This window comes from Onychostoma macrolepis, chromosome 09 (assembly GCF_012432095.1).
Source record: "Onychostoma macrolepis isolate SWU-2019 chromosome 09, ASM1243209v1, whole genome shotgun sequence".
Lineage (NCBI taxonomy): Eukaryota > Metazoa > Chordata > Actinopteri > Cypriniformes > Cyprinidae > Onychostoma > Onychostoma macrolepis.
In genome coordinates this window covers 33,266,419-33,292,586 of record NC_081163.1, presented here as the reverse complement: position 1 = coordinate 33,292,586, position 26,168 = coordinate 33,266,419, and the positions used below count along the sequence as shown (strand labels likewise).

Sequence of the window (26,168 nt, the reverse complement as noted above, 5' to 3'; positions counted from 1 at the left end):
TTTGATACACACCGCTGTGCAATAAAAACTCCTGGTCTCAGGTCTGATCTTGAGCAGAGAAGAACATTTACACTTTTCCATTTCTCAGACAGAGAGAGAGAGAGAATTAATTATATTTAATTTTTTAATGAACCACATTTCTTCCAGGACTTTACTGTACATTTACTGTTTTTACCTACCCGGCATGCCAGGTTTAAAGTTGACAAGAAACAGCATTGGTTTCGGAATCAAACAAAAGTTTCGAACATTCACAATCAGAAACAATGAGATTTGATAGACAATATATGTTAGATTAACAATGAATGATGATTAAAACTTCAGTCTGTTCTTCCTAATAGTCAGGATGTTTTCTCCTAGTTCAGTCAGGCCAGTAGTTTTCCTTTTGTCTGCCAAAAATTTCACTGGCCCCAAGAGATATTGGGGGGGACGGGGGGACGAATGAATGTATGAATAAACTTTACATTTTTTTTCACAATGTTCTTTTCAAAATTTTGTTTGTAAAAATATTTAACACGTTGGAAATTACACAGCTATAATATAACTACATAACACACATTGTTTTCTCATTTGTTCAACAAGCCTGCATTCAGCTGATTCAGAAACACAGTATAAACGGCTGCATTGTGAAATATTATTATTATTAAATATTATTTTGATTAAATATTATTAACTTTAAATAACTTTTTTTTTCAAATTCAAAAACAGTTGTGCTGTCTAACATTTTTGTGGAAATTGTGTTTTGTTTTTTCAGGATTCATTGATGAATAGAAAGTTCAAATGAACAGTATTTATGTCTTTATTGACACTTTTGATCAATTTCACATGTTCCTACTGAATAAAAGTATTAATTTCTTTAAAAAAAAAAAAAAAAATACTGACCCCAAACTTTCAAATAGTAGTGTACATGACAGATTTTGCAAAGCATAAAAATGGATGCACAAGATATGTAAACACACACTTTATGGCATCACAGCACTGGCCCGAAAGGACAAATGAGAGTTCTGTCAACTGGCCTGAAACTCTCTCACACTGGCCCCGGGCCAGCAGGCCATATTTAATGCAGAGCCCAGCACAAATCAATCATATTGCTTCAGAAGTCTTAGACTAGCCTAACTAGTGTGTGTTATAATCCCATCGTGGTTTTTAGACACCCATGCTCACTACAGTTTTGTAGTATGAGAAAAAGCAGTGTGATCAAGTACATTTTTGAATGAACTACTCCTTTAAGATAAAACATGCACTCTCCAGGCATGCTCTAGTAATCCCTCTCATATGATTTATTTCACACTGAATAACAACAATTTCCTTAATTTGCAAAAGCATAAACATGTCTTTCATCACAACTGCTTCAGATGGCATACCTCTCACAAACTCTGCATGAGACGCTTCGTGACTTGGCTTCATTTTCCGGCATATTAAAAATCATAAGAGAACACAATATCTAACATTCAGATTTTCCAAACAAAGTGTTCCCTGGCTTTGGCAACTGAGGGTTTTTCCATGACTTGAGAAGGAAAGTTGGAGTGTTTGTTCTGGACCAAAGGCTGCTGTGGTATTGGGGTGTGGAGGGACCTGTGGTCTCTGTATTCAGGCCAAAGCAGAAGGAGAATAGGTTTCCCAGGGTGCTTTGCTCTTACGTTATGCTCTCCCAGCACTACTGGCAAAAGACCTCATCTGCCTGACACACACACACACACATACGCATGCAGAGTCTGATAATAGAAAGCAAGACTCAGCTATGGCGCTCAAGAGCTGAGGCTTTAAAGAGAAAGAAATCTCATGCTCCTTCTCTCCACTCTTTCATCTGCACTTCACTGCAATTAAGGAGGAAGGAGAAGGAGGAACGAAGTGGCCACTCAGAGGAAGTGGATTCGACTACCCTCATACACTCAGATGCAGACAGAGAGAGATGGGGAGAGAAACAGCGTTTGAGGGAGAAAAAGAGAGCTGGTGTCTGGGGAACTGTCCAAAAACCTGCATGTCTGGGCTTATCTCTGGCGATATGGCTTTGAATGTGTGAACATTTACATCAGAAGCGACTGATTCGGGACTCTCTTCATAAGCATAAACTCCAAATGGCACACAAAAGTAGTGTTACTTACAAAAATCACAGAAGAGATGCGACTCTCAATTGAATCCAATAAAATTAAACATTAGCAAGTTGCTAAGCTAACAGTCAGATTCACTAATAAACATCAAAAAACAGAGCATTTATGAGAACATTAGCAAAATTTAAAAAGCAAAAAGGTCTAAAGGCACAGTTCACACAGAACTTACTTTCAAACCAAGCAGCTTTCTATTGGTTACTGCAATTTGTGTGACCGACTTGAACCCAATGCAAAAACTGCATGAGAAAATCTTTCACCCCAATGAAATACCGCTTGTGTGGATTCCTATTGGAATGAGTGGATTTCGCCTGTGAAAACTCACTGAACAACAGTAAATGTGACCGCACCTTTAAAATTTGGCCAAAATTAGGTCTCTTAGACGGAATCATATGTTGAAACATACCTTTTGAAACAGATTTTGTGGTGGAAATGCTCTTTAAATTGCTATTTAGGTAGGCAGCATACTAGGTTTTGGGAAAGAGTTAGTAAATATATACATACACAGACCAAATACACACCAAGAAATACAGCAGAAGGACATTCTGCAGCAATACACTTAAGATTCACTGGAACGCATCGGGGTCAGGTTAGGTTATTGTTGGGTGTGGCGAATCAGGACTACCGTAACGGATACAGGACCATATTGGCTACCATCCTATATGTTATTATAAAATTTTGGCACCGAGTAAGCGCAGGGAATCAAAACTTGTGAAGAGAAAACGTTCTCCTTATTGTGTTGGACTGTGTCCCGCATCTGGTGGCTGGATGCAGATTATTGCCTTGAGCTGCTTGGCCAGAGAGAGTTATGGGAGCTCTCGGAGCCGGAGATGTAACACAATTTTGATGGGAATTGGATTCCGAGGCTAGGAATCACGTGTGGGTGGGACCACGGCTGCCAAGAGAGGCTGGGGAAAAGAAAGAGGGAGGAATATGAGGAGTGATGGAGAGAGAGAGAGAGAGAGAGCACAACGTGAGAGAAAGCAGGAAGGAGAACAGGAACCCAGCGCCGAGAAGGTTTTAGAGAGATTAAAAGCCCAGAGCGAGGGGCTCTTAAGACCATCCTGCTAATTAAATATGTCAAAGCTCATAAAGACACATTGGGGCCTTTTCCCAGAGCCAAGCTTTACCAAACCCACCTAGTCAGCAAAGCCTTCACATCTTGTCAATAAACATTAGTCTGGGCATCAGTAAAACATCCACAAAATGGATTGGTTTATTAAACGCATTACCGATCCCTTTTTTTTACTAGTCTCTCTACAGGAATATTGCACATGCCAAAAGCCAGTCAATATTCAACACCTCACACCACAAGACAAAAGCACAGACACACACAGATGGCGAAGAACCCAAAGAACTCCACAAAAAACTAAATCTGAAAAGGCCCACTGCGGTCAATGGTGACATATTCAACAGGCATGTAAGCCCTATCGCTGTGTTCAGTTCAACTTGGAAAGTCTGAATTTACAACCTACTATTTGGAAAAGTGTAAAACAATATTACTTGATCTCAGATGTCCAATTTGGAAGCTCAGGCCAAAATCTGACTTGACGATAAAGACGTGTGCTGTATTGTACATGTAATACATATTTTACTACAGCATAAAATGCATCAGTAAAACCTCATTTGTGATTTTAAGTGTTTTGAGAAAGGCAGTTGCTAAAGGGAAGGTTGTTGGAGACATTAAATGCCATCACACCAAACAGATAAAACTCATCTACTCACTAGTCTTCATTTACAGTCTGGTTTCTACTCACGGCCTTGCAAACTATTCTAACTGAAACTTCCCAACTTGCACATTTTGTAAAAAGATGGAAAGAGTTGTCAGAAGCTTAAAGGGATTGTTCACCCAAAAATGAAAACTTAAATGTTACTGCAACCATATGGCCTATGAATGAATGAATGAAAATGCATATTTTTCAATTAAAGAGAACTTAAGAGAGTGTGGGCTGCTTTTGGTGCTTGAGGTTGTGCTTCAATAATGAGGTTAAGAATATGCTACAAGTTACTAGAGTCTTAAAGCCTTTCTCGAATGGCTACTTTTGCAAATAAAACAATGATTTGTCCAAAACGAATGATTAATTATCAATCGAGGATTTGTTATTCGTATGATCTGGTGCTCATAATGTGTGTCTGCGAATACGGGACAAACTGCGTTCCATATTGCTTTCAACTCTTTTTTTACCAACATTCTTCAAAGTATATTTTGTGTTCAACTGAAAAAAGAAACCCATATAGGTTTTGAACAACGTGAGGGTGAGTAATTCCTTGTGCCATTCCTGCAGCACTCCATGGATGTACTATATATTATATAGCATGTATGCACATTCAAGCATAAACATTACTTAATTTCTTGTTAAAATAACATTTACTAATGTTACTTTGAAATGCAAAACTTATATGCTTGTTCATAACTGTTGTACCAAACCTAACAGTAACATTGATTTGCTGAAGTTGCTGAGTTTTTCCAAAGACTAACCAGCAAACCTCTATTAAAATGAGTTATTTTCTTCAGTTCTTCAATTTATTTCTTAAGTTATTTTCTTCGATTCAGAATTGATAATTCAAACAGTATGCTGTTTTCTTTAGCAGATGACTTCATTTAAACAATGAAATTGGTGCAAAAACTCAGTAAACGACAATCTCCATGAATAATTGCACACCTGCAAAACAAATGCTAGCATTGCTCTTCCGCTTTGTGTCATCTTGCACACTTCAGACAATGAAACGTTTAATGGTCGGAAGCTGGAGATATCAAGTAGGAATGTCCCCACATCCGACTTTGAATGGAGCACAGCTTATAACTCCTCAACAGGTCAGAGGTCACATGTGTTCTCTGTGGGAGTCCCATATGAGAGTGATGCTCTCCCAAAATATAGACTAAATGAGGATAGAGTGAGAAAGAAAGATGAGAGCGGAAAGACCCCAGGCACCGTATCATCTCACTCATTTCACTGTAACTGAACCGAGGGTCACACTCTGGAGGAAGAGTGGGAGGGTGTGGAGAGGAGCACTGCGGGATGAAGGGAGTAGGCATCAGGATATAGTGAGCATCTGGTGGAAACATGTTCCATCGACTCATGGGCCACACACACGTTTGGTCCACTTACCGGGCACAGTGGGCAGCCTCAAAATCTAGTGAGTTGCCCACCTAGAAAGCATTTTTGGTCATAAGACTCACTCTTAGATAAGACTATGAGACCAAATAAAGCTGCTTAGAAAGGTTCACTTGGTTTTGAGAAAGCCATAGTAGAGCAATACATATGGACTAATGTGAAAAAAAATTATTAAGACAACATAAAAGATTATTTTGAGAAAACGGCATGCAAAAAAATTCTCATAAACACTATTTTATGGCGTTGTAAATAATATAAAGATCAGTGGAATTCATTTTACAAGAAAGTACTATTTCACTCTTTCTACTTTAAAATTTCATGTTTAATTCAATGTGCTGCTACTTGCCTTACAAATGAAACTGTTTCAAAGCAAAACTTAGCATTTTTGTTTTTCAGTGTACGCCAGAATCTAACATCCATTAAACAGTACACTAAAATAAACTACATGTTAAACCACACCTTTCACTGGTTTGAATTAGGTTTAACTGTGTCAGTGAGACCTCCTGGACAAAGACTGTAACGGATTTTCTTTAAAGCAGAGGCAGTGTTTGTGGTGTTTTACCATCATCCAAACCAAGCTTCAGGCAGTACACATGGTGGAGTGAAAGAATCAAGTTGTTACATATGAAACCTTTTGGTCTCCTCCTATGCACATCACTCTCTCTCAGCTTTCCAGACCCACATGGCTTCCATGCTCTCTACAGGGGTCTACACGGGGCCCACACGGGGCCCTCAGGGGCCAATCCATCAGACACAAGTACAACAGAACAAGTCTATCAGCAGGGCACTGGAGTCAGACCGGACACAGCTGTGGGCATGAGTGTGTGAGTCCGCACTGATCCAAAGCAAGCGAGAGTGCATTCATTACCTGGCTTCTGACAAAGCATACATGCTGCTTTCATCTACCATGGAGGGAGACAGATGCACTCTGGGATTAAGTAAGGCTTCCTCACTCGGGTTACATTTTAATCGCTAGTGCTAATTAGGGTTGGAAACTGAGATCTTGTTCTGAACAGTTCTATTTATTACTGGAACAAAATTATTTGTCTGACAAAACAAACAAGAAACTAAACAAAACAAATAACAATACAAATTAAATATATAAACAATTAAACAAAAAACAATGTAAAACAAACAAAAATAAAATCTCTACCGCTACTGCTGGGGTACACCGAAGATGCAAGGGTGTAATCTCTGTATATGTGTGTGGGGGGGTTATGCATACGTGTACATGCGTATGGGCAGCATATGCTCTTTCTGCACACCTGGAGGGAGTGAAGATTGCTTACATCAGGAGAAAAAAGCACTGCGCTCTCCTTTTTTCCACACGCTTGTAAACAAAGCAAAACCACACAACCACAGGGCATGCATGCTATTCATTTCAAGTATTACCACAGGGCAGAAAGGCAGAGAGAGAGCGTCTGTTCTGTCCTGTTGCTAATAACTTTTGCTCTCAAGTTCTAACCACAATCCCCATTTAAAGCCAATACAGATATCTGTGCAGTCAATCTAGTATCAGCGCTGTGCGCATTGCCGCTGCATGCGGCCAGCTATAGCGCTAACATAAAACTCCACACATTCAGAACCAACATTACACGAAAAATAAATCATAAATGAAACTCCAACACCCTAAAAATCCACCCAAATCACTAAAAGAGGGAGACATTCTGGCTTAGGAGAGCCTGTATGGTTTACATTAGCCGAATAGTTTCTGTTCCAACCCTACTATCCCAGAAGTGACTTGTGTACGTGTCCAAATACAAATACATGGGCAGAAGATTGGCAGAGATTTACAGTAATTATTGAGCGCTGGGCTATAGGGGTTTGGGCCCTGTGACAAATATGATATGATGTTAAATTGAGGCAAGCGATAGTGGCAGAGGCACGGGTAATCCACAGAAAAAGGATTTGAAGGGAGAGAGGCAAACGCCGGCGAGCTAGCAGCGGCCTAGCACACAGTAATAGGTTTTCATTACATTGCAATCTCTTTTAAATAATCCTATTCATTTTTCATGAGGTCAATTTTTCCCAGCAGACGAGAGATAGAAGGCCAAATACGGCTCTCAGCGGGCTGTGATCCGTCATGTGATGATAGATTGCACAAGCTTAAAAAAAAAAAAAAACTAGCTTAAAAACTGCTTATGCAGATACACAAACAAACAGACATAAAGACAAACACAAACTTCACATGCAAGATGTGCTCAGAGATTTGGATGCATTGAGCGAAAGGAAAGGATTTACAAGAACAATAGCAAATTGTGGCAAATCAATCAGAAAGGGGTGGAGGGATAATTATTTCATAATTGTCTGTTTCAGATGTGTGAAAGCTTATTGACTCAGCAGCAAATATAAGTTGAAGATGTTGTGTGTGTTGGCTGGCACCAGCGATTCTGGGTTTGAAACAATGTGCTATTGTGTGGAAAAATTGGCTTATCCTTTGTCCTGACTACAATGATGTGCAGGGAGTTTTAGCCAATCAGCTTACAGAAACCAATGTCACGTCCCACATAACTTGAGTTTTCACCCAAACTCAATTTATGAGTGAAATGTCTCTCAGAGACAGAGACAAATAAGCTTAATTGGCATGAAAAATTACATTGTTGCAGAAGCATTAAGATACATTTAGAATAAATACATAGTGAATAAGATATGTCAAGTCATATTTATTTATACAGAGCTTTTTACAATACAGATGGTTTCAAAGCAGCTTCTCATTAATAAACAGGAAAGCATCAGTGTTGCTGTTATAAAATGAAACAATATAATGAAAAGAATTCAGCTCTACAGAAGACAATAGTGTGATTATTCATATCAGTTTAGTTCAATGTTGTTTCGATTCAGTTCAAAAAGTTCATCAATTATGAAATAAGTTCAATTCAATTCAAGGCAAAAGTGTATTTTTCAGGTCAATTCAGTTCAATAACAGTGGCAATGTTGAAAAAGCTAAAAGGTAGTTACTAACTGGCCCATCTCTAAATCTTCACGATATTCTGATTTCTATATATGGCGTAAGTCTTTAGGGTCAAAAAGACTGGTTAGGCTAATTTATCATCGACCAATCACAACTGTAAGTAAAATTAAAGGGATAGTTCACACAAAAATGTAAATTCTGTCATCATTTACTCTATGATTTTATTTTTTCTGTGAAACATAATAAAAGAAATTTAGAAAAATGTCATGAGGGTGAGTAAATGACAGAATGTACATTTTTGGGTTTAAGTATCATTCATGTCCGTAGCACAAACGGTGTGGGACGAGTTACGTCAAGTGTGATTCTAGACCAATGATATTTTAGTGGATGTAGTTACCGAGCATAACAGCAGAAATAGAAACCAAAATGTACTGCCTTAGCTGATAGCACGTGAAGGTGAAAATAAACATGGTCTGTTGTCTAACCAAAGTGTATAAAACGAGCAAAACACATGCATTATGATTATGAGATCTGAACAACATTCATGTCCTGCTAATTACACATACACACACACACACACACACACAACAAACCAATTGTACACTGCACAATGTCCATCTCTTATAAACAATTATTTCCTGTTTTTCAATTCAACTCATTCCTAAAACAGAATGTAAATAATGGTGGTTTTCCCGCATTACAAATCTAATTCTGATTTCATGGAGAGGGGTAAAACAATACAAAATAGGTCAATGAATAATGATTCTCCAGAAAGACACAAGCTCATCGAACAAATGTATTCCTACTCTGCCGGTGAGAACAAAAGCTCAGGAGAATAACACACTTTGGCCTTGGACCTCCACACGAAGATGAAAGACGAGCATTTAGGACAGTTTCTGATCAAAAGAAGCCAGGAATAAAGGACTCTGAGTGCAAGTATTCATCTTGAAGTGCAATCGTACGAGCACATGGGGATGAAGTATTTTCTCTGGAGAGGCTGGTATTAGGTTTATGCGAGAAACACAATTATGCTAGTACCTATTTTACACAGTTCACTCGCTGCAGCGGTCATTCAGACTGAGCTTTTCTTTGTTTTTTTGTCTTGAATGATCAAATATATTAGCATTTAAGTAACAGCGTTGGGAATCAGATTCGATTCAAATTCAAAAGTTTTTGATCTAATTTTAAGTTGTTGCAGCAATATTTTAGCCATTTGAACTGAGGCGCTACAGTGGTCTGTCATGACACATTAGACAGAACCACAAAACGGTATTTATTGTTTGAATTTCTTACAAAATGACAAAATTGGAAAGCTAAGACTTTGTTTCATACCAAAAGTAATCTGCTCTGTCTTGTCTATTGGCGTGTTGTCAGTTTCCCAGTTTGCTCCGTGATGTATTTTTCACTGCGTGAGAACATGATGTGTGGCGTGAGAGTGCTAAGGCTTGTAGGACATGCCAAGGCTTGTAGGACATAGCAACAGTAACTAAGGGGGGGCGGGTTTTTGAGAAGGGTCAATTGACACCTATGGTTTCAGAGGAGAGTCAAGATAAAGTCAGAGAGATAAAAAAAAATTTGCTCTACATCCATTATGCTCCTTTGTTAAGTCACAGAAACTAGCTAAAATGGTTGTTTTGAATGAGGAAAGTCTTTTGCCATGTGTCTATTTGTTGAAAAGTAGAAACACACACACTCTTACACTATCACGATAATGAAAGCCAATCAATTGTTGGCAAAGTCGACTGCCGCCACCGAAACATTACTTTGCGAGAACCAAATATGGAAAACTAATGAAGTGTAATTGAAATTCTGCTGCATCCAGCGTTTTAAGAGAGTGAAATATTTCTCATTCAGTGCGTTATGGAAAAAAAGCCGAGCTAATAGGGTCATCCTTAGCTAATGTGTGGAAATGTGCTGCACTGTTCAATTCTCATGGTGAGCGTTCAATTTTTGAGCCGTCGCACCCATCACGCCTGTACAGAAAATGACTTGCAAAAATCTCATTTCTGTTTTAGTGATCCCTCCATTCCTCAGAGGCAGTCATCCAGTGGACCCTCTTCCTCGCTCACAACATCTCTCTCTTCTCATCTGCACCTCCAGCACCTCTATAATCTCCTCTCTCACTCTCATTACTCCTTTTCTTTCCTGTCTCCGTCCTCAGGGAGGAAAGGTGGGAGAAGTCTGTCATCGTTCTCCCCTGCGGCTTTCTGCGAAAAATCTCCTTGCTAAGACACAAACCGATGGACTCCCTTAAACTGCTCTGTGGAGCGCTGCAGAGGCCCGTCTGAGTATTTGCTGCAGGTATGGATATCATAAAGCTAGTCGCTCATCTTTTTAGCCTTTATTGTAGGCAGAGCTGAGAGAAGAATAAAGGGTAGGACATGATCAGAGAATTATTTAAGACGTTTGAATAGAAGTTATGGTCACCCACAAGAGCACACATTGTAACCAAAGTATGCAACTTGATGATGTTCATGTGCACACGTTTATCATAGTAAAATAAGTAAAAGTGGTGATTCTTATTACATTCTCACTGCTGTAGTACACTTTTTTTTTCAAAATGTTTTCTTATGAAAATCAATTGTTCTATATTACTGTAATGAAAATTTTTATGAAAAAAGAAAAAAACTTGTTGCTTTATGAATCTATATCTATCTATCTATCCATCTATACATATATATATATATATACACACACACACACTGTTGTTTAAAAGTTCACCAAGGCTCTATCTATTTGATCAAAAATACAATGTAATGTAAATGTAATTTTGTGAAATATTTTTGTAATTTAAAATAAGTTTTCTATTTTAATATACTTTAACCCTTAAAGACCTAGAACATTTTTGAAGCACCTGACACGCCTGCACTTTTCTTTGTTTTTAAGGCCTATTCTAGCAGTCAGCATCCAGTGCCATATATCATTCAAGTTTCAGTTTAGCTAATGTAAAGTCCCAATTTTCCTTTTCTTTTCTCTAAGAATGAATGAATTTCTAGAATTTTAAGAAGAACGCAAGCAACAATTGGGTGTTTTTTTTTACTGTGTACTCAAACAGAAACTCCTGAAGTTTGGATTTGTATCTGGGTGTTTTACACTTCCAAATAAAATTTTGTCAAAAGATAACATTCCCCAAGCAAGTTATAGCCTTTTATTACAATACTGTCATAGGCGCTTTTCAGTGAAAAACAGGTTTATTTAGTTTACTAACAATATAGATCCAAAAAACGTTTAAGAAAATGGAATCAGTGTTATATAATAACAAAACAGTAAAAAAGTGACTTTTTCAGAGAAATATATTTTCAATCTGAGTATGAACAACAACAAACACAAACCGTCCAGCTAATAGTGAAAACAATTGCACAAATTGTCTTCTGCAACAAAAATACAAACTGTGCAAATGATTCACAAACTACACACAAAATGAGTGAGAAATATCCAGAGTGCAACAAAAAAAATTGTGAAAATGATCTTTATGAACTATATAAGAATTATTTCCATAATAAACATAATATAATTAGATCGATCCGCTGGCTCTGACTCTGCGTTTTATCGGGAAATTGCCTAGCGATGCGAAGACATAAATTCCAGTGCTTTATCCAATATGTACCGCTATTTCATCCTTGTTTTTGGTTTGTTTTATGTCAAAGTACTCAGCTTTTTCAGAGAGTTCTCTCATGCAAATGTGTTATTTTGTGTTTGTTTTCATGCACGCACGACAGACTTTACTTTCACTTTTTGTTTGTTCAAATTTCCAAAGAAACATCCTAAATGGTGGTTCAAAAACCAAAACCTATGTTTATTGGTTGAATATGGGACAGTTTGAACCAATCTGGGCACGGGGTGGGACTAAGCGTCAACAATCGTTCCTGTTTGGCTCAGAGGAATGACATGCATTGGTTTCTTCTGATCAATCGGTGGCTGTTTCTCAATTCCATGAACGGACTTGCGTTCTCGTGGAGACCAGTCTTGCAAAGCTTCCTTGGAAGAACGAACTCAGAAGGACACGAGGACACAGAACACACCCTTATGAGAACTTATTAAAACATTTCAAACTATTATAGATATTATTTTCATATAATTGTCATTTATTTTACAGCGTTATATGTTTAACTATGACTATGTTAAGATTCATTTTAATTTGCCAATAAAAATACTGTAGACTTTCTCCGGGTCTGACCACTTTATTAAAATTAAGCAAAACAAAATGATAAATGTTTACTTTCAAGAGCCGTCAAGTATTTGCGAGAGCGAGTTTAAAGCCGCCTTCTGGGATTCCTAACGGCTCGATTCTCTCAAATCTGCAGTCGATACATCCTCGATATCAAGAACACATCGGGGAACTCTCATGTGTCCTCTGTACTTGCGTTCGGTTGTTCTGTACGGTTGATGATGACGTAGAACGAGAACACAAGGACGCAAGATCGCTGAAGAACGCATATTGAGAACCACCTATGTTGTCAAAATGTGATGACGTAATCACGTACACTACGGAGCCTCTGAATATCCAAATAAGACAATCAGATACCTCCGAAAAGCAGAGAATCTGCGCTTTACAACATTTTTTAAAGCATTCAGATAGGATTAGCAGTTCAAAAGTTATTAAACATTTAAGAACAATAGTTATTTTTAGCCGCGGGCGGCTGTTTCGGTCTTTGAGGGTTAAAGAATAATTTATTCCTGTGAAGCAAAGCTGAATTTTAAGCATCATTACTTCAGTCTTTAGTGTCACATGATCCTTCAGAAATCATTCTAATATGCTGATTTATAATCAGTGTTGGAAACAGTTGTGCTGCTTAATATTTTTGGGGAGCTGTGATACTTTTTTCAGGATTCTTTGGTAAATACGTTTTTTTTTTTCAAATAAATTAATACTTTTATTCAGCAAGGCTGTGTTAAATGGATAAAAAGTAATAGTAAAGACCTAGATTGTTAGAAAATATTTCTATTTTGAACAGATGCTGTTCATTTGAACTTTTTATTCATCAAAGAATCAAATAAAAAAGTTATCACAGATTCCAAAAAACTATTAAGCAGCACAACAGTTTCAACACTGATAATAAATCAGCATATGAAAATTCAGTTCTGCGTCACAAAGTTTTTTTTCTATATTTTTGATTAAATAAATACACCATTGATGAGCATAGGAGACTCCATTAAAACAATAAAAATCTTACAGATCCCAAACTTTTGAACGGCAATGTATCTTCAAGTATAAATACATACAAATACATTCTTCTAATTCTATCTCTTTTTTCCCCAATTAATTTGCTCTTGATGGGTTTTGTGAAATTCATCCAACCGCTCAGCTATTCCAACATAGTTATTGAATTTTCAATAGATGATATAAATCGGTACGACTGACATCATAACCCCATCAACAGTAACAAAACAACACTGGTGTACTTCCTGCGCTCTTCATTAACAAAGTTACTGGCCTGCCAACCGGCCAGGAAAACAAATCGCCACTAAAGCATTCATATCAGCGTATACACAGTAATCAAAACAAAGCCATTACAGCAGCTGTAAACCTAAATCTAGCGTACAGGTTTATATCCTTACAGCTATTCATGCCTCTGAGGGGATCCAGAGAGAAGGCCGGTGGCATAATTCACTTGATTTTTTTTCCTTTTAATGTGCCTACGCCCAGGTGAATATGAGCGTACACCAAAAAATTTCAATTAAAAAACTATTCAAACTTTCTATTATTCATGAACTAAAGGGGGCTCTCTTTATTGGTTATGTATTATTAATATCCTAGCGCTCGTATCAAAGACGATCCAATTTTATATCCAGCACTTGGAACCAAATTACAGTGGGTTTTTATTCATGGTTGAATTGGACCGCGGGGCTCGCTCAGGCTGGCCATTGTGCCGCCCACCATAGCTACAGTTGCAACGGTCACCAGAGAGCAGCCCCCGTCCGCCCTCGTCATATTGAGCTCTTCAATACTTTCACTATTGTTTTTTTTAAAAAGCCATCATGTGACACAGATTTGGTCTGTAGCCGTGGCTGATGTATCAGATATAGAGCGCTGCTGATTAGATTTTCAAGGTAATGTTGGAACACGAGAGATTAATTGTGTTACAGTGAGGAGGAGCATTGATTCATCCCCCAACATGCACTTAGACCAGTCAGCCCACATTTCACATTGAAGAGACTCCTAGAACATGGATGGTTTCCACTCCTCTTAATATGATATATTTTAAATATATACCGTTTGAGATCCACTCACAGGTGCATAATGGAATTAGATCTGTGTCAAAAATATAGAATGAAAGTAATATATACACCACCGTTCAATAGTTTGGGGTCAGTAAGATTTTTATAATTATCTTACTTTTTTTAAGCATCAAAAATACAATATAAACATTAGTACTGTAAAATATTTTTACAATTTAAGATATGTTTACAATCTGAACATTTTAAAATGTAATTTATGCAAAGCTGAATTTTCAGCAGCCATTACTTTAGACTAAAGTGTCACATGATCCTTCAGAAATCATTTTTATGTGCTGATTTAGTGCTTAAAAACATTTCTTGAAGGGATAGTTCAACCAAAAATGAAAATTCTATCATCATTTACATCTGTTCAAACCTGTATGAATTTCTTTGTTCTGCCAATCACAAAGGAAGAAATTTTTAAGAAAGTTTGTAACCAGGCTGTTTTGGAGCACCATTGACTTCCATAGTAGGAAAAATATATACAATGGAAGTCAATGGTGCCCCAGAACTGCTCTGTTTCCCACATTCTTCAGAATATCTTCCTTTGTGTTCAGCAGAACAAAGACATTCATGCAGGTTTGGAACTACTTGAGGGTGAGTAAATGATGACAGAATTTTCACTTTTGGGTTAACTATCCCTTTAATACTATTAATTTTGAAAATTGACAATTTTAAAAGCTCCTTAATATTTTTGTGAAAATGTGATGATTTTTTTTTATTATTATTTGAATGTAAAGAAAGTTCAAAATGACAGCATTAATTCAAAAGATTAATTTTCTGTGACAAATTAATTTGCTGTCACTTTTGATCAATTTAATGCATCTAAAGTATTAGATAAAAAAAAAAAAAGATAAAATAAAAACGTACAGGCCCCAAACTTTTGAATGGTACCGTGTATAGTAGCAAAACAATTTATTTGTTATCATTTCCAGGTTAACTCTGGATGTCTTTATTCTCTGTAAAGCTATGTTTGCTCAAAACTTTATACTTCTCCATTTCCATTGATTGGACAACACAGATAGAAGGCAGACAGTGAAATCACACGACAATGTGAATGACTTACCCAGATCCATGCTCTTCGATGACTTCACATGATTCTGCTCCATATGACCCTGCTGACCACCGTCAGTCAAAGAAGCGTCAGCTGAACGAAGACCTGAGCTCAGACTGGACACACACAAATACGGCAAACATGCGTTTCTTTATTATTTTTATTAAACAGATTTAAGTCAATGAATAATATATAGGATTGCACGACTACTTGTTTTTTACTAGTCTGACTGAAAAGTAGCCAACTAGTCAGTGGGTCAGTGTTTAACTGATGATGTACTCATGTTCCACAAGATTTCTGCCTAAACATTACAAACTCAGATCATCTCAAGCCACATATTTGGCATTTACAATACAAAACTAATGTCAGATAATTTAGCTACACTGGGTTACAGTTTGTGGTCAGAGGAACTGTCCTCCTGATTTTGCCAAGTACAGTCAAATACTCAAGTCATGTGACCAACTGGTGTCAAAAATAATCAACTAGCCGGTGCAACCCCTACATGGAAAAAGAGACATGTTCGTCAATTTCGGTCGAAGGCATATCCATGTTACCTCTGCTGGAGTTTTAGGCTGTCCTGTCGATGAGGATTAGCAGCGAAGCCTTCATCATCCCCCTCTTCCATGTGACCGTATCCCCCATTTGAAACTGTGAGAGAACGGGCAAACCGCAGAGAGAGAAAAGCAATCATTAGAGCTCTGAGGAAATATTATGCAGGCTCATTTAGGAGGGGTCTGCTGGGGTCAGGCCAGCGGTGGAGAAGGATGACAGTCTGGCTCGAGCGCTGAGACAGACAGACAGAGATGGAGACCATTATCAGCTCCAACACACTGCAATCTCCACTCACCTTTAATGATCTTTCACTCCTATGATAATGGGACTGGGGCCTCGGATTGACTTGATTTTTCCCCCTCTAAGCTTGGTTAAGCTTGTAAGAGTGTGTATGTGTGTGCGTCTGACAGAGACTTTGTCTCCATAACTAAACATATGTTATTAACACTATTATTGGCATAATTAGTCTGTTATATCCTAATTTGTAATGTTTATTGTAACTCAATTTATTATTTACTTAGTTTGTTATTTCTCTGAGATACAACAGTGTAGACCACAAAAAAAATTGCGTCTTTGTTTTATATGTATACATTACTGTTCATACCATTCAATATATTTTAAAATGTAATTTTTTCCTGCGATGCCATGCTGAAATTTCAGCAGCCATAACTTCATTCTTCAGTGTCACATGATCCTTCAGAAATCATTTGCATCTCAAGAAACAAGAACGTTTGTCTACTTAATGCTTTTGTGGAAACATTGACTTTTTTTTTTTTCAAGATTATTCGATGAACAGAAAACTTTCATCACATTATAAATGTCACAATTTAATGAGTCCTTACTGAATAAAAATATGAATTTAATACTTGAATTTATATATTAATTTTGAACAGTAGTGTAAATAAAAAAGTGCTGCCTAACAATACTTTATAAAAAATAAATATTCACAGCCCTATTTTCTCAGTATGTACAGTAGGTAAATTTATTTCATGCCAATAAAGCATACTAAACTGAAAATTTAAGTGAATAATATGAAGTCTGAATTATAGAGTGATTGTTAATGAATATATAAACAGTGTTGCTTGAAAGTTTGTGAACCACTTGCAGAATCTGTGAGTAATTTTAACAAAATAAGAGAGATTATTTTTTATTTAGTACTGTCCTGAGTAAGATATTTTACATAAAAGATGTTTACATTTAGTCCACAAGACAAAAAAAATAAATAAAATAGCTGAAATTATTAAAATAACCCCATTCAAAAGTTTGGGAACCCTTGGTTCTTAATACTGTGTGTGTTTACCTGGATGATCCACGACTGTTTTTTGTTTCATGATGGTTGTTCACGAGTCCCTTGTTTGTTCTGAACAGTTAAACTGAGCACCGTTTTTCAGAAAAATCCTCCATGTCCTGCGGATTCTTCAGTTTTCCAGCATCTTTTGCATATTTGAACCCTTTCCAGCAGTGACTGTATGATTTTGAGATCCATCTTTTCACACTGAGGACAATTGAGGGACTCAAACACAACTATTAAAAAAAGGTTCAAACATGCACTGATGCTCCAGAAGGAAACACGATGCATTAAGAGCCAGGGGGTGAAAAGTTTTTGAATTTGAAGATCAAGGTAAATTGTACTTAATTTGTCTTCCGGAAAGATGAAAGTATCTTCTGTTGCTTCTGAAGGGCAGTACTAAATGGAAAAAAAATTATAATTCTACAAAATAAGAAAAATTTGGACATCTTCATCCTGTTCAAAAGTTTTCACCCCCCGGCTCTTAATCGGCTCTTAATTTGAAAGGGTTCAAATATGCAAAAGATGCTGGAAAACTGAAGAATCCGCAGGACATGGAGGATTTTTCTGAAGAACAGTGCTCAGTTTAACTGTTCAGAACAAACAAGGGACTCATGAACAACTATCACAAAACACAAAACAGTCGTGGATCATCCAGGTAACCACACACAGTATTAAGAACCAAGGGTTCCCAAACTTTTGAATGGGGTTATTTTAATAATTTCAGCTATTTTTTTGTCATGTGGACTAAATGTAAACATCTTTTATGTAAAATATCTTACTCAGGACAGTACTAAAAAAATAACATGCATTTTGTATGAGCTCTCTTATTTTGTTAAAATTACTCACATAGTCACAGACTCTGCAAGGGGTTCACAAACTTTCAAGCAGCACTGTATATATATTTGTTTATGTGATATATACAGTATACTGTCTTAGCAGGTTAAAAAGGAAGAAACCAACAGCCCAACAGAATGTGTAGTGAGGAGATGAATGAAACAGGAAGCGCAGTTAGCAGGATGATGCAGTGACTGTGTACTCGGTTCATGTCTCATTTGCCTAAAGAGACTACACACTACTGTCGCCTGGCTCTCGCTAGTCAACACATAAGCCTTAAACCACCTGCTGCAGAAACAAAGGCACAATGAGCTGTTTCTGAGTGTGCATGTGTGTGTGTGTGTGTATGTGTGTGTATAACTCGAGCATTTACCCAGAATTCTCCTTTATTATTTAGATGTTTTCAGCTACTGTATCTGAAGCCCCACATGACAAAAACCTCATTAATGTCTGTTAGGCCAAATAGTGCAGAACCAAAACAAAGGCTGGAGGTCTTTGTCTAAAGGCCAACAATGTACAATTGAAAACAAATCCCTCAAGATTCCCAGACACTTAGCGAATGCATTTTACGAACAATCTACAGTATGAACAGATGCTCACAAACAGTTCCAGATATAGACTGAACCCTTGTAATCATTTCCTAAACCATTTCCTTTAGCAGAGTCAACAGCATATGACAGCTGCTACAGTAGTTGTTGGCAGTGGGGGAAGAGAATTAAATAAATTAATAAGCACCATAAATTAACATATTATAAAAAAGTAATCTGAAATAATAAATAATTATTTTAAAATAGCAAACACACAAACAAAAAATTTTGGCTGAGAAAAAAAATAGAAAGTCGTTATTGTGTTAAATAAGAAAATCGTTGAATATATTACAAAAAAAGTACCTTTAGAGAGAAATGTTATTAATGTTTTTAATTGAACATTGAAATATATTTTTTATTCTTTTCTTTTTTTTTTCTTTTTTTAAAGTGGCCATATGATGCAATTTCAAGTTTTCCTTTCTCTTTGGAGTGTTACAAGCTGTTTGTGCATAGATAAGATCCCTAAAGTTGCAAAGACTAAAGTCTCAAAACCAAAGAGATATTCTTTATAAAAGTTAGACTCGTCCATGCCTTCCTAAAACAGCTCATTTAAACACGCCCCCACATGTCTACGTCACAGTGTGTGAAGATTTCCAAAACACCGCCCAAATGTATACACAAAGAAAGAAGGCGGAACTATTATTCTGGCTGTAGTATTGTTGCTGCCGCCGCCGCTGCCATGTTCTGGAGATGCTGTGTGTTTCGTTGTAAAAGTGAAACTACTTTGTCTGGCCTTCCAAAAGAGGACACAGCTAGAAATCAGTGGTTAAATTGTATTTACAACACTGTTCCATAACAGTTCAACCCAAATACTCAGATGTGTGCAGAACATTTTACAGAGAACTGTTTCCTGAACCTGGGAGTAGAGTAGCCTACAATGCTGGCTGAGCACAAAGGATGTTTCTATAAAGTGGGGCAATTCCAACTTTGCAAGGAAAGCCTGGCGCTTCTGACTCACAGCCTGTAAGTACATTTGCTTATTTTAAAGAATTTGTCACTGACTATTCAAACATGAGTTTTAAGCGGTGTAGAGTAGTGCTTCTTGTTTGTCGTTACTCCGATCACAAATGCTAACACGGTGTTATGTTTACGCTGTGCGATATGCAACGCGTAAAAAGACAGTGTAAGTCATTATAATCAGTAATTATGTCCCCACTGGATGCAACAAATGCCTCGTTTATAGTGGGTTTTATTGTTTTTGTGTCGTCGCGGCATCACATTATGGTAACATTTCTGTCACACGCTTGAAGTACTCGGCCAATCACAACACACTGGATAGCTGGCCAATCAGAGCACACCTCGCTTTTCAGAACGATGAGCTTTGTAAAAATTGATGCGTTTCAGAAAGGCGGTGCATGGAGGAGCAACAATAATGTACAGTATGTGGAAAATAATGTGTTTTTTGAACCTTAAACCGCACAAACACATTGCATTACACCAAATTCACAAAATAATGCTCTTTTTAGCAATGTCATATTACCCCTTTAATGAAATGATACTCTAAAAGTGAAACTAAAACTGCCGGAAGACGACAAAGTCACTGTCTTAATGAGTGAGTCATTCATTCAACCGATTCTTTAAATGTCATTTTCTTTATGAATGGGCCAATAAATTATTGGTGCTCACATGAAATATTGCTGTGCGTCAAACGAAGATGCAGTTCTGCTGTGGCTTTTTTGGAACTATTTTCATTTGTAAAATTAATCAAAACATGTAACTAATCTAAAATGCAACAAAATATTAATTTATTGTTTATTAAACTATTGTGTAAACTCAATATCACATTTGCAGTCGTGCACATATTAGGGAAAACAGCACTCTAGCTTGTGTGAAATTATCTATTTCATATGATAGAAAACATAAGAAAAAAAAATGCCCTCATATCTTCAATTTTAGGAGCACATAACTGCATTTTAATAGGCTACATCACACAGTCAGCCCTCGTCCTGCATCATGTTCATCAGCAACCATATGCATACATAGCCTATAGATAGTTTATTGCACAGACACACTTGTTTGCTCTGAATGTCGTCACGTGAACTTGACATAGCATAGCTTGATTTTGGTGAACTTAAGAGAGAAAAAAAGTTCAATAAAATACAAAACCATAAGATTTTTAGTTTCTTCCTGTGGGTTGCTGGGATATGGATAGCACGTTGTTCTCTGTCTTCTTGATGGAGTGTCTGTGTTTTGGCGGAGTGGAGCTGGATCTCGGGCCTGACAATCACATAGATCAATGCGCCCCACCCAGCAGAACTTCATCATTACTCATCAGACTGCACTGGGATGACTGCTTATTAGTATTATATATCTCATCTGTTTGTGTGCTGCACAACTGCCATAATACATTAAGCGCACAGACGCATACATGCACGCTCACACACACATGTGAACACACACACACACACACTTGAGAGATGAACTGATGTTGGAGTGAATGAAAAAATGGATGTGTGTTGCATACAAACACACCTACACACATTCGCAGCCGCACACACTCACGATTATTTATCTGCTAAAGTGTGGCGTAGTCGAAATGAAGTAAGTTGTTCCTTCAGAAGATGATGGATCAATGGCTCTTCCAGCTAAAACAGGGTTATTAATCCTAAATGGTGTGTGCTACCAGACCTCTCGCCAGCACTAGCAAAACACCTCCTTATGTAAAACATTAACTGAAATAAAAGCCATGTTTCTCTCCAAGAGGACTGGGTGTGAATCTATTACCACAGACACTGGACAGATATAATATTTCACATCTGTGTACAATATTCATAATGACAGTGAGCGGAACAGGGGAGGCTTGGCTGCACGAGTATTGCTATGAGAAAATGAGGCATTTCCCGTAATGAAAATATTGTATTACACACACACACAAAAAAAAAATATATATATATATATTGTAAAAAAAAAAAAAAAATTTTAATTAATGGGAGAAATTGCAACACTCAGTATGGCAGCTGTGGGAATTGAATACCATCTTTGAGTTAAGACCAATTGCCTTGGCAAAGTCATCAAATTACTGTAATTACTCTAACACACACATGCGTATTAGCTGGAACTAATGCTAATGAAAAATACTGTTTTTACCTGATGTGTACAAACATCTGATGACCATGTGAAAAAAAAGCATTTTTAGATACATTCTAAATCAAAAACATCTTAAAAACCTTTCTTAAAAATCTGACAGGAAACATCTTAGAGATGCATTGCAGAGGTATTGTATTGTCTTCTTGATGAAAACACACACATCAAACAAACGTCTCCGCAATTTACATGTGCTATCAGGATGTTACCAAAAAATAATGCTGACTGTTTTAGATATTTCAATCTTACAGTCTTTTCCAATTCAAACAGGTAGGAGCTGGACCAGCATGACTAGAAATAACCGCTGAGCAACATAGTCAAGATGGGCATCGAGTGAGATGCGCTTTAAGACTTTGACAGATGTCACCACAAATAGCTACTTTCAACAGAAAGCATACTGGGAACTAAAGATAAGTGAACCTTTCCAGCTTTTCTTTGAGTGTTTTAGAGCCGTGGCCTCGTGGTTAGCACATACGCGCAAACGAATTTAGCTGCCCACACATCTTCCTATCTCTCAATTTCTTTCTTCTTTCCTCTCAATAAAAATAACTAATAAATAAAGAAGTATCATTGTAGTCTCGGACAAGTCCCTTTAAGGCAAGTCATGTCACTCGTTGGCCATCTTTGAAACACCTCTCGGTCATGCAAGTGAAACATCAAATTCTCCAAAAATGTTCACTAAACTTACGATTAAATTTCATATTTGAAGTCACCAGAGAAATCTGACAACAACAGTATCATAAATGTTGTTTCTTTGCACAAATAGCGTTATAAAAAGGCAATTTTTTGGGCTAGATCAGCCAGTGCGTATGCGCAATCCTAAGCGCACGTCTCAGAACGCTGACTGTTTCTATAGCAACCGGAACTTCTAACGGCAGCTGCAGTGACTTTACCAATTAGCGATTGGCTCTTTCATTCAGAAGGCGGGGCTTCCTGCAATAGAGCGGCCATATTGAGCGTTGCATTTTTCCCCATTCAAAACTATACAAGTGACACGTCTCGGGTATTCTACAGTCTTTGACATGTGCCACAATAATACCATGTTTTTGTACATGCACTATGGAATACCATGGTGCTTTCTGAAGTACTTTCTAATATTATGTAAATACTACGATATATGAATATAGCAATCAGCACCATGGTATCATCGTTTGATACATCATCGAATTTGACCCTGCACCATGGTACCACAGAGCTTTTTTGTAAATGATAGCAAAAAAGGCTTGAAATGAAGCAAATAAACAAAAATACTCTTAATTTAAACTCCACAGAACTCAAAGTTCATCTTCTCATGAAGGCGTTAGAGGGCAGAGAAAAACTCATCCCACACCAGAGATGGACAGAGTTCAGAAACAGTAATATTCATACCATCCCACACTTCCGCCCTCTCCTCAGCTCCCGGCCCACTGTTATCCAGGGTTATAATTAGAGCGATTCTCCCGAGGAGCACCACTTCAAAAGCAAACACAATACACATACATATGTACGAAATCATTAGCTTTCATTTACAGCTCAAACAACTACCAGAAAATTACTTCCCTCTGCCCAAATGGCTATGGCACGCTAAAAAATTCAGCACTCTCTTGATGAGGGCATTATGCATTTGAAATTGTTTTCTACGCTACGTTACGAGCGGACCGCATTACTGTTGCGCCTTTAGAAACATGGCCTAGATAAAGCGCACATCAGTTTAATGATTTCAAGGTCAGGGCGAGAGAAACCAACACAAACACACAATCACAGCACGAGAGGAGGGCTTGGTTTCCTTTTTTCTGCCTTCTTTGCTGTCATACTTTCTTTACTTATGAGACAACCGTACCTAGAACCACTTCCAGTCAGAGAGAGAAAAGAAGGAATATTTTTGAGCTGCATATATTTATGAGCGTGAGAGCATAGGTCTATCAAGGAAATAAACAACGGGGAGAAGCGTGAGGTGTCAGGGACGGGAGATATGAAGCTGATGCGGCTGATATTGGACTATTTGTATTATTTCTTAGCATTGTGCACTCTGGGAATCCCAATGAGTACAGTGTGTGCGAAACGGGAAAAGCTTCAGACGCGTGAAGCAGGCAGCTCCATTTTAAGCCCCTCTCTCGATCTGTCTGTCTCTGGTTGTGTTGAAATCCTGGAGGAGGAGTGTTACTCTTTCATGTTCGGTTAAAGGGATGGTCCACACGACAGGCTATGCACACAGGCATTTCACATGAAAAGAATTGCAAATGTGCTCCAATTCTCAGACGAGTTAAACTTCCAGTTTCTAATACAGCTGTGATAAAAGAGTCTTTCTAGGCATGAAAGAGAGAAAAAAGAGAGACAAAGAAAGATAGCACATGTATGACAAGCACACTGCATCGATAGTGACAGACATTCATGTACGTGGACAGAAAATTTACGAAACCCAGTTAGCAGTGTTTAAAAGGTACTGGTCTCCATGAGGCAGTTAAATCCACGCGGAATAAAACGGATCTATCATTTACATCAGGGATGCACTGATAAGACGTTGGTAAGCTGATTATTATTTTTATGTTGTTTGATAACCGATAAATGAACAATAATATTACAATTCTATTTTATTCTGTATAAACAGATTTTAAAAAACAATTAAGCCTCATAACATTATAACGTACAGTATGAAAAATAGACATTCTTAAGATTTGCTAAAGATTACATTTAACAGTCTTATTAAATTATTATACCTTTAATTATTCAATTTAATACAAATGTAAAATAGTGAAACTGCAATGATTTTGTACTTTTTTCTTTGATCAAATAAATGGAGTCTTGCTGAGCATAAGATAATTCTCTCAGCAAGACTCCATATATTTGATCAAAGAAAAAAGTACAAAATCATTGCAGTTTCACTATTTTAGTAAAAAAGGTAAAAATTGCTACAATTTCAAATAAATGTTTTCAATTTTAATTTATTTTATAATTAAAATTACATTTATTACCGTGATGGCAATGCCATTGTCGCATGATCCTTTTAATATGCTGATTTGCTGCTCAAGAAATATTTCTTATTATTATCACTGTTAAAAACAGTTGCATATGAAATTTTCGTATTCGTCATCCTTTCCTATCAAAATGCTGGTTACGGATGCGAAAACAAAATTGAACCTGATCCGAATTTTTTTATGAGGGCCGAAAGTTTCAGAGGCAGTATGTAAATGTGATTGACACAACGTGAGGTCGTATTTATTTTTTAACATGCGAAAAATTCAAACAAAAATTTCAGGCTCAGTGTGCAATGACCTTTACTATTACTTTTGATCAATTTTATGCCTTTGTCTACTCATACATTATATGTTTTTTTTTTTTTAATTCTACAAAAGTAATTTTGTGCTTAGATGTCAAATGTACTATTTGTTTTGTTTCTACTGCCTTCAAGTCAAAACGAGGAGTCAAACTTTATCAGTCTAGCTGATGAAAAGGCAATCTGCAAGCAAATGCGCCAAAGATGACAGAAATATATTAGCACTAGATATCTGTGTGGCCTTCTCCTTGAACGTCTCATTGCGGCACGGACCGGCTGTGAGATAAAGACACAGCGAGCCCATCACTCACCCGCACATCGCTCGTAGATGCTGTTCATCACCATGGGGGGCTGAGTGCTGCCATCTGATTGGCCGAGGTGCCCCGCCTGCCCCACGCAGCTATCAAAGGATCGATTGAGAATTCGCCGTGCTTCCTGGAACTCCTGCGAGAGAAAATGAGAGAAGCCGTGTCACTGTATCGATTCTGTTTGTGAATTATGGAAACAGAAGAGGCAAATCTGAGCGGCGGGATAGGTAAAGACTTTCAAATAGCAGGCGGATCGTTACGCCGGCTTTGGCATTCATCACAAAACAAATACCACATTGAGACTCGGGTTTTGGAGGAAGGAAGAGAACGAGAGATGAAAACAGCGCAAGAATCTGCTCCTGGAAGTGCTCTTAATTCATCTGATTAGACTAGATGTCAGTGGCATGAAGGATTTAAGCCACTCGCACAGATGTTACAGATTTTCTGTCTATTTTCCCCAGAGAGAAAGACAGAATGGTAATTCATTTCATTATCTTGCCCCCAGGCCTGAAGCGCCACTATGAAATATGTTAATTCGATTGGCAGATTTCAAATGCTGGAGAGAGGTAGGGTGCAGCGCATCAGATGGGTCTTCTAATGGCCTGTTCGGATACTGCACATGCTGCCGACATTCGGTTAACTGTGGATCATCAGGAAAGCAAACCGCTCGCATAAAATATTGCAAATCAAGGTGTATGTGTGTGTGTGTGTTATTTTTTGAGGCCCTGAGCGTCTGAAGGTCTGAAAACAGCAATTATGGAGAGGGCCAAGAAGTCGTATCTCCACTGGAATAGGGACACCTGTTCAGCATTGTTATGTTTAAACATTCATGTTTTAATGTTAATATTTGCCTG

The 26,168-nt window shown here is 37.5% G+C and overlaps 1 protein-coding gene across 6 annotated transcripts in view; it reads right to left on the bottom strand.

The window, feature by feature from the left end:
- pard3bb (par-3 family cell polarity regulator beta b) overlaps nucleotides 1–26,168 on the bottom strand; it is a 332,607-nt gene that overhangs the window by 142,816 nt on the left and 163,623 nt on the right. For all 6 annotated transcript variants that reach the window (XR_009272746.1, XM_058786234.1, XM_058786238.1 and 3 more), the window contains exons 14-16: nucleotides 25,318–25,450; nucleotides 15,960–16,053; nucleotides 15,418–15,521 (exon numbers count right to left, since the gene is read on the bottom strand). Coding sequence is in view for 5 of the 6 variants with exons in the window: in XM_058786234.1 (XP_058642217.1) it covers nucleotides 15,418–15,521; nucleotides 15,960–16,053; nucleotides 25,318–25,450 (331 nt within the window). In the remaining variant the exon portion in view is untranslated. The remainder of the gene's footprint in view (nucleotides 1–15,417; nucleotides 15,522–15,959; nucleotides 16,054–25,317; nucleotides 25,451–26,168) is intronic.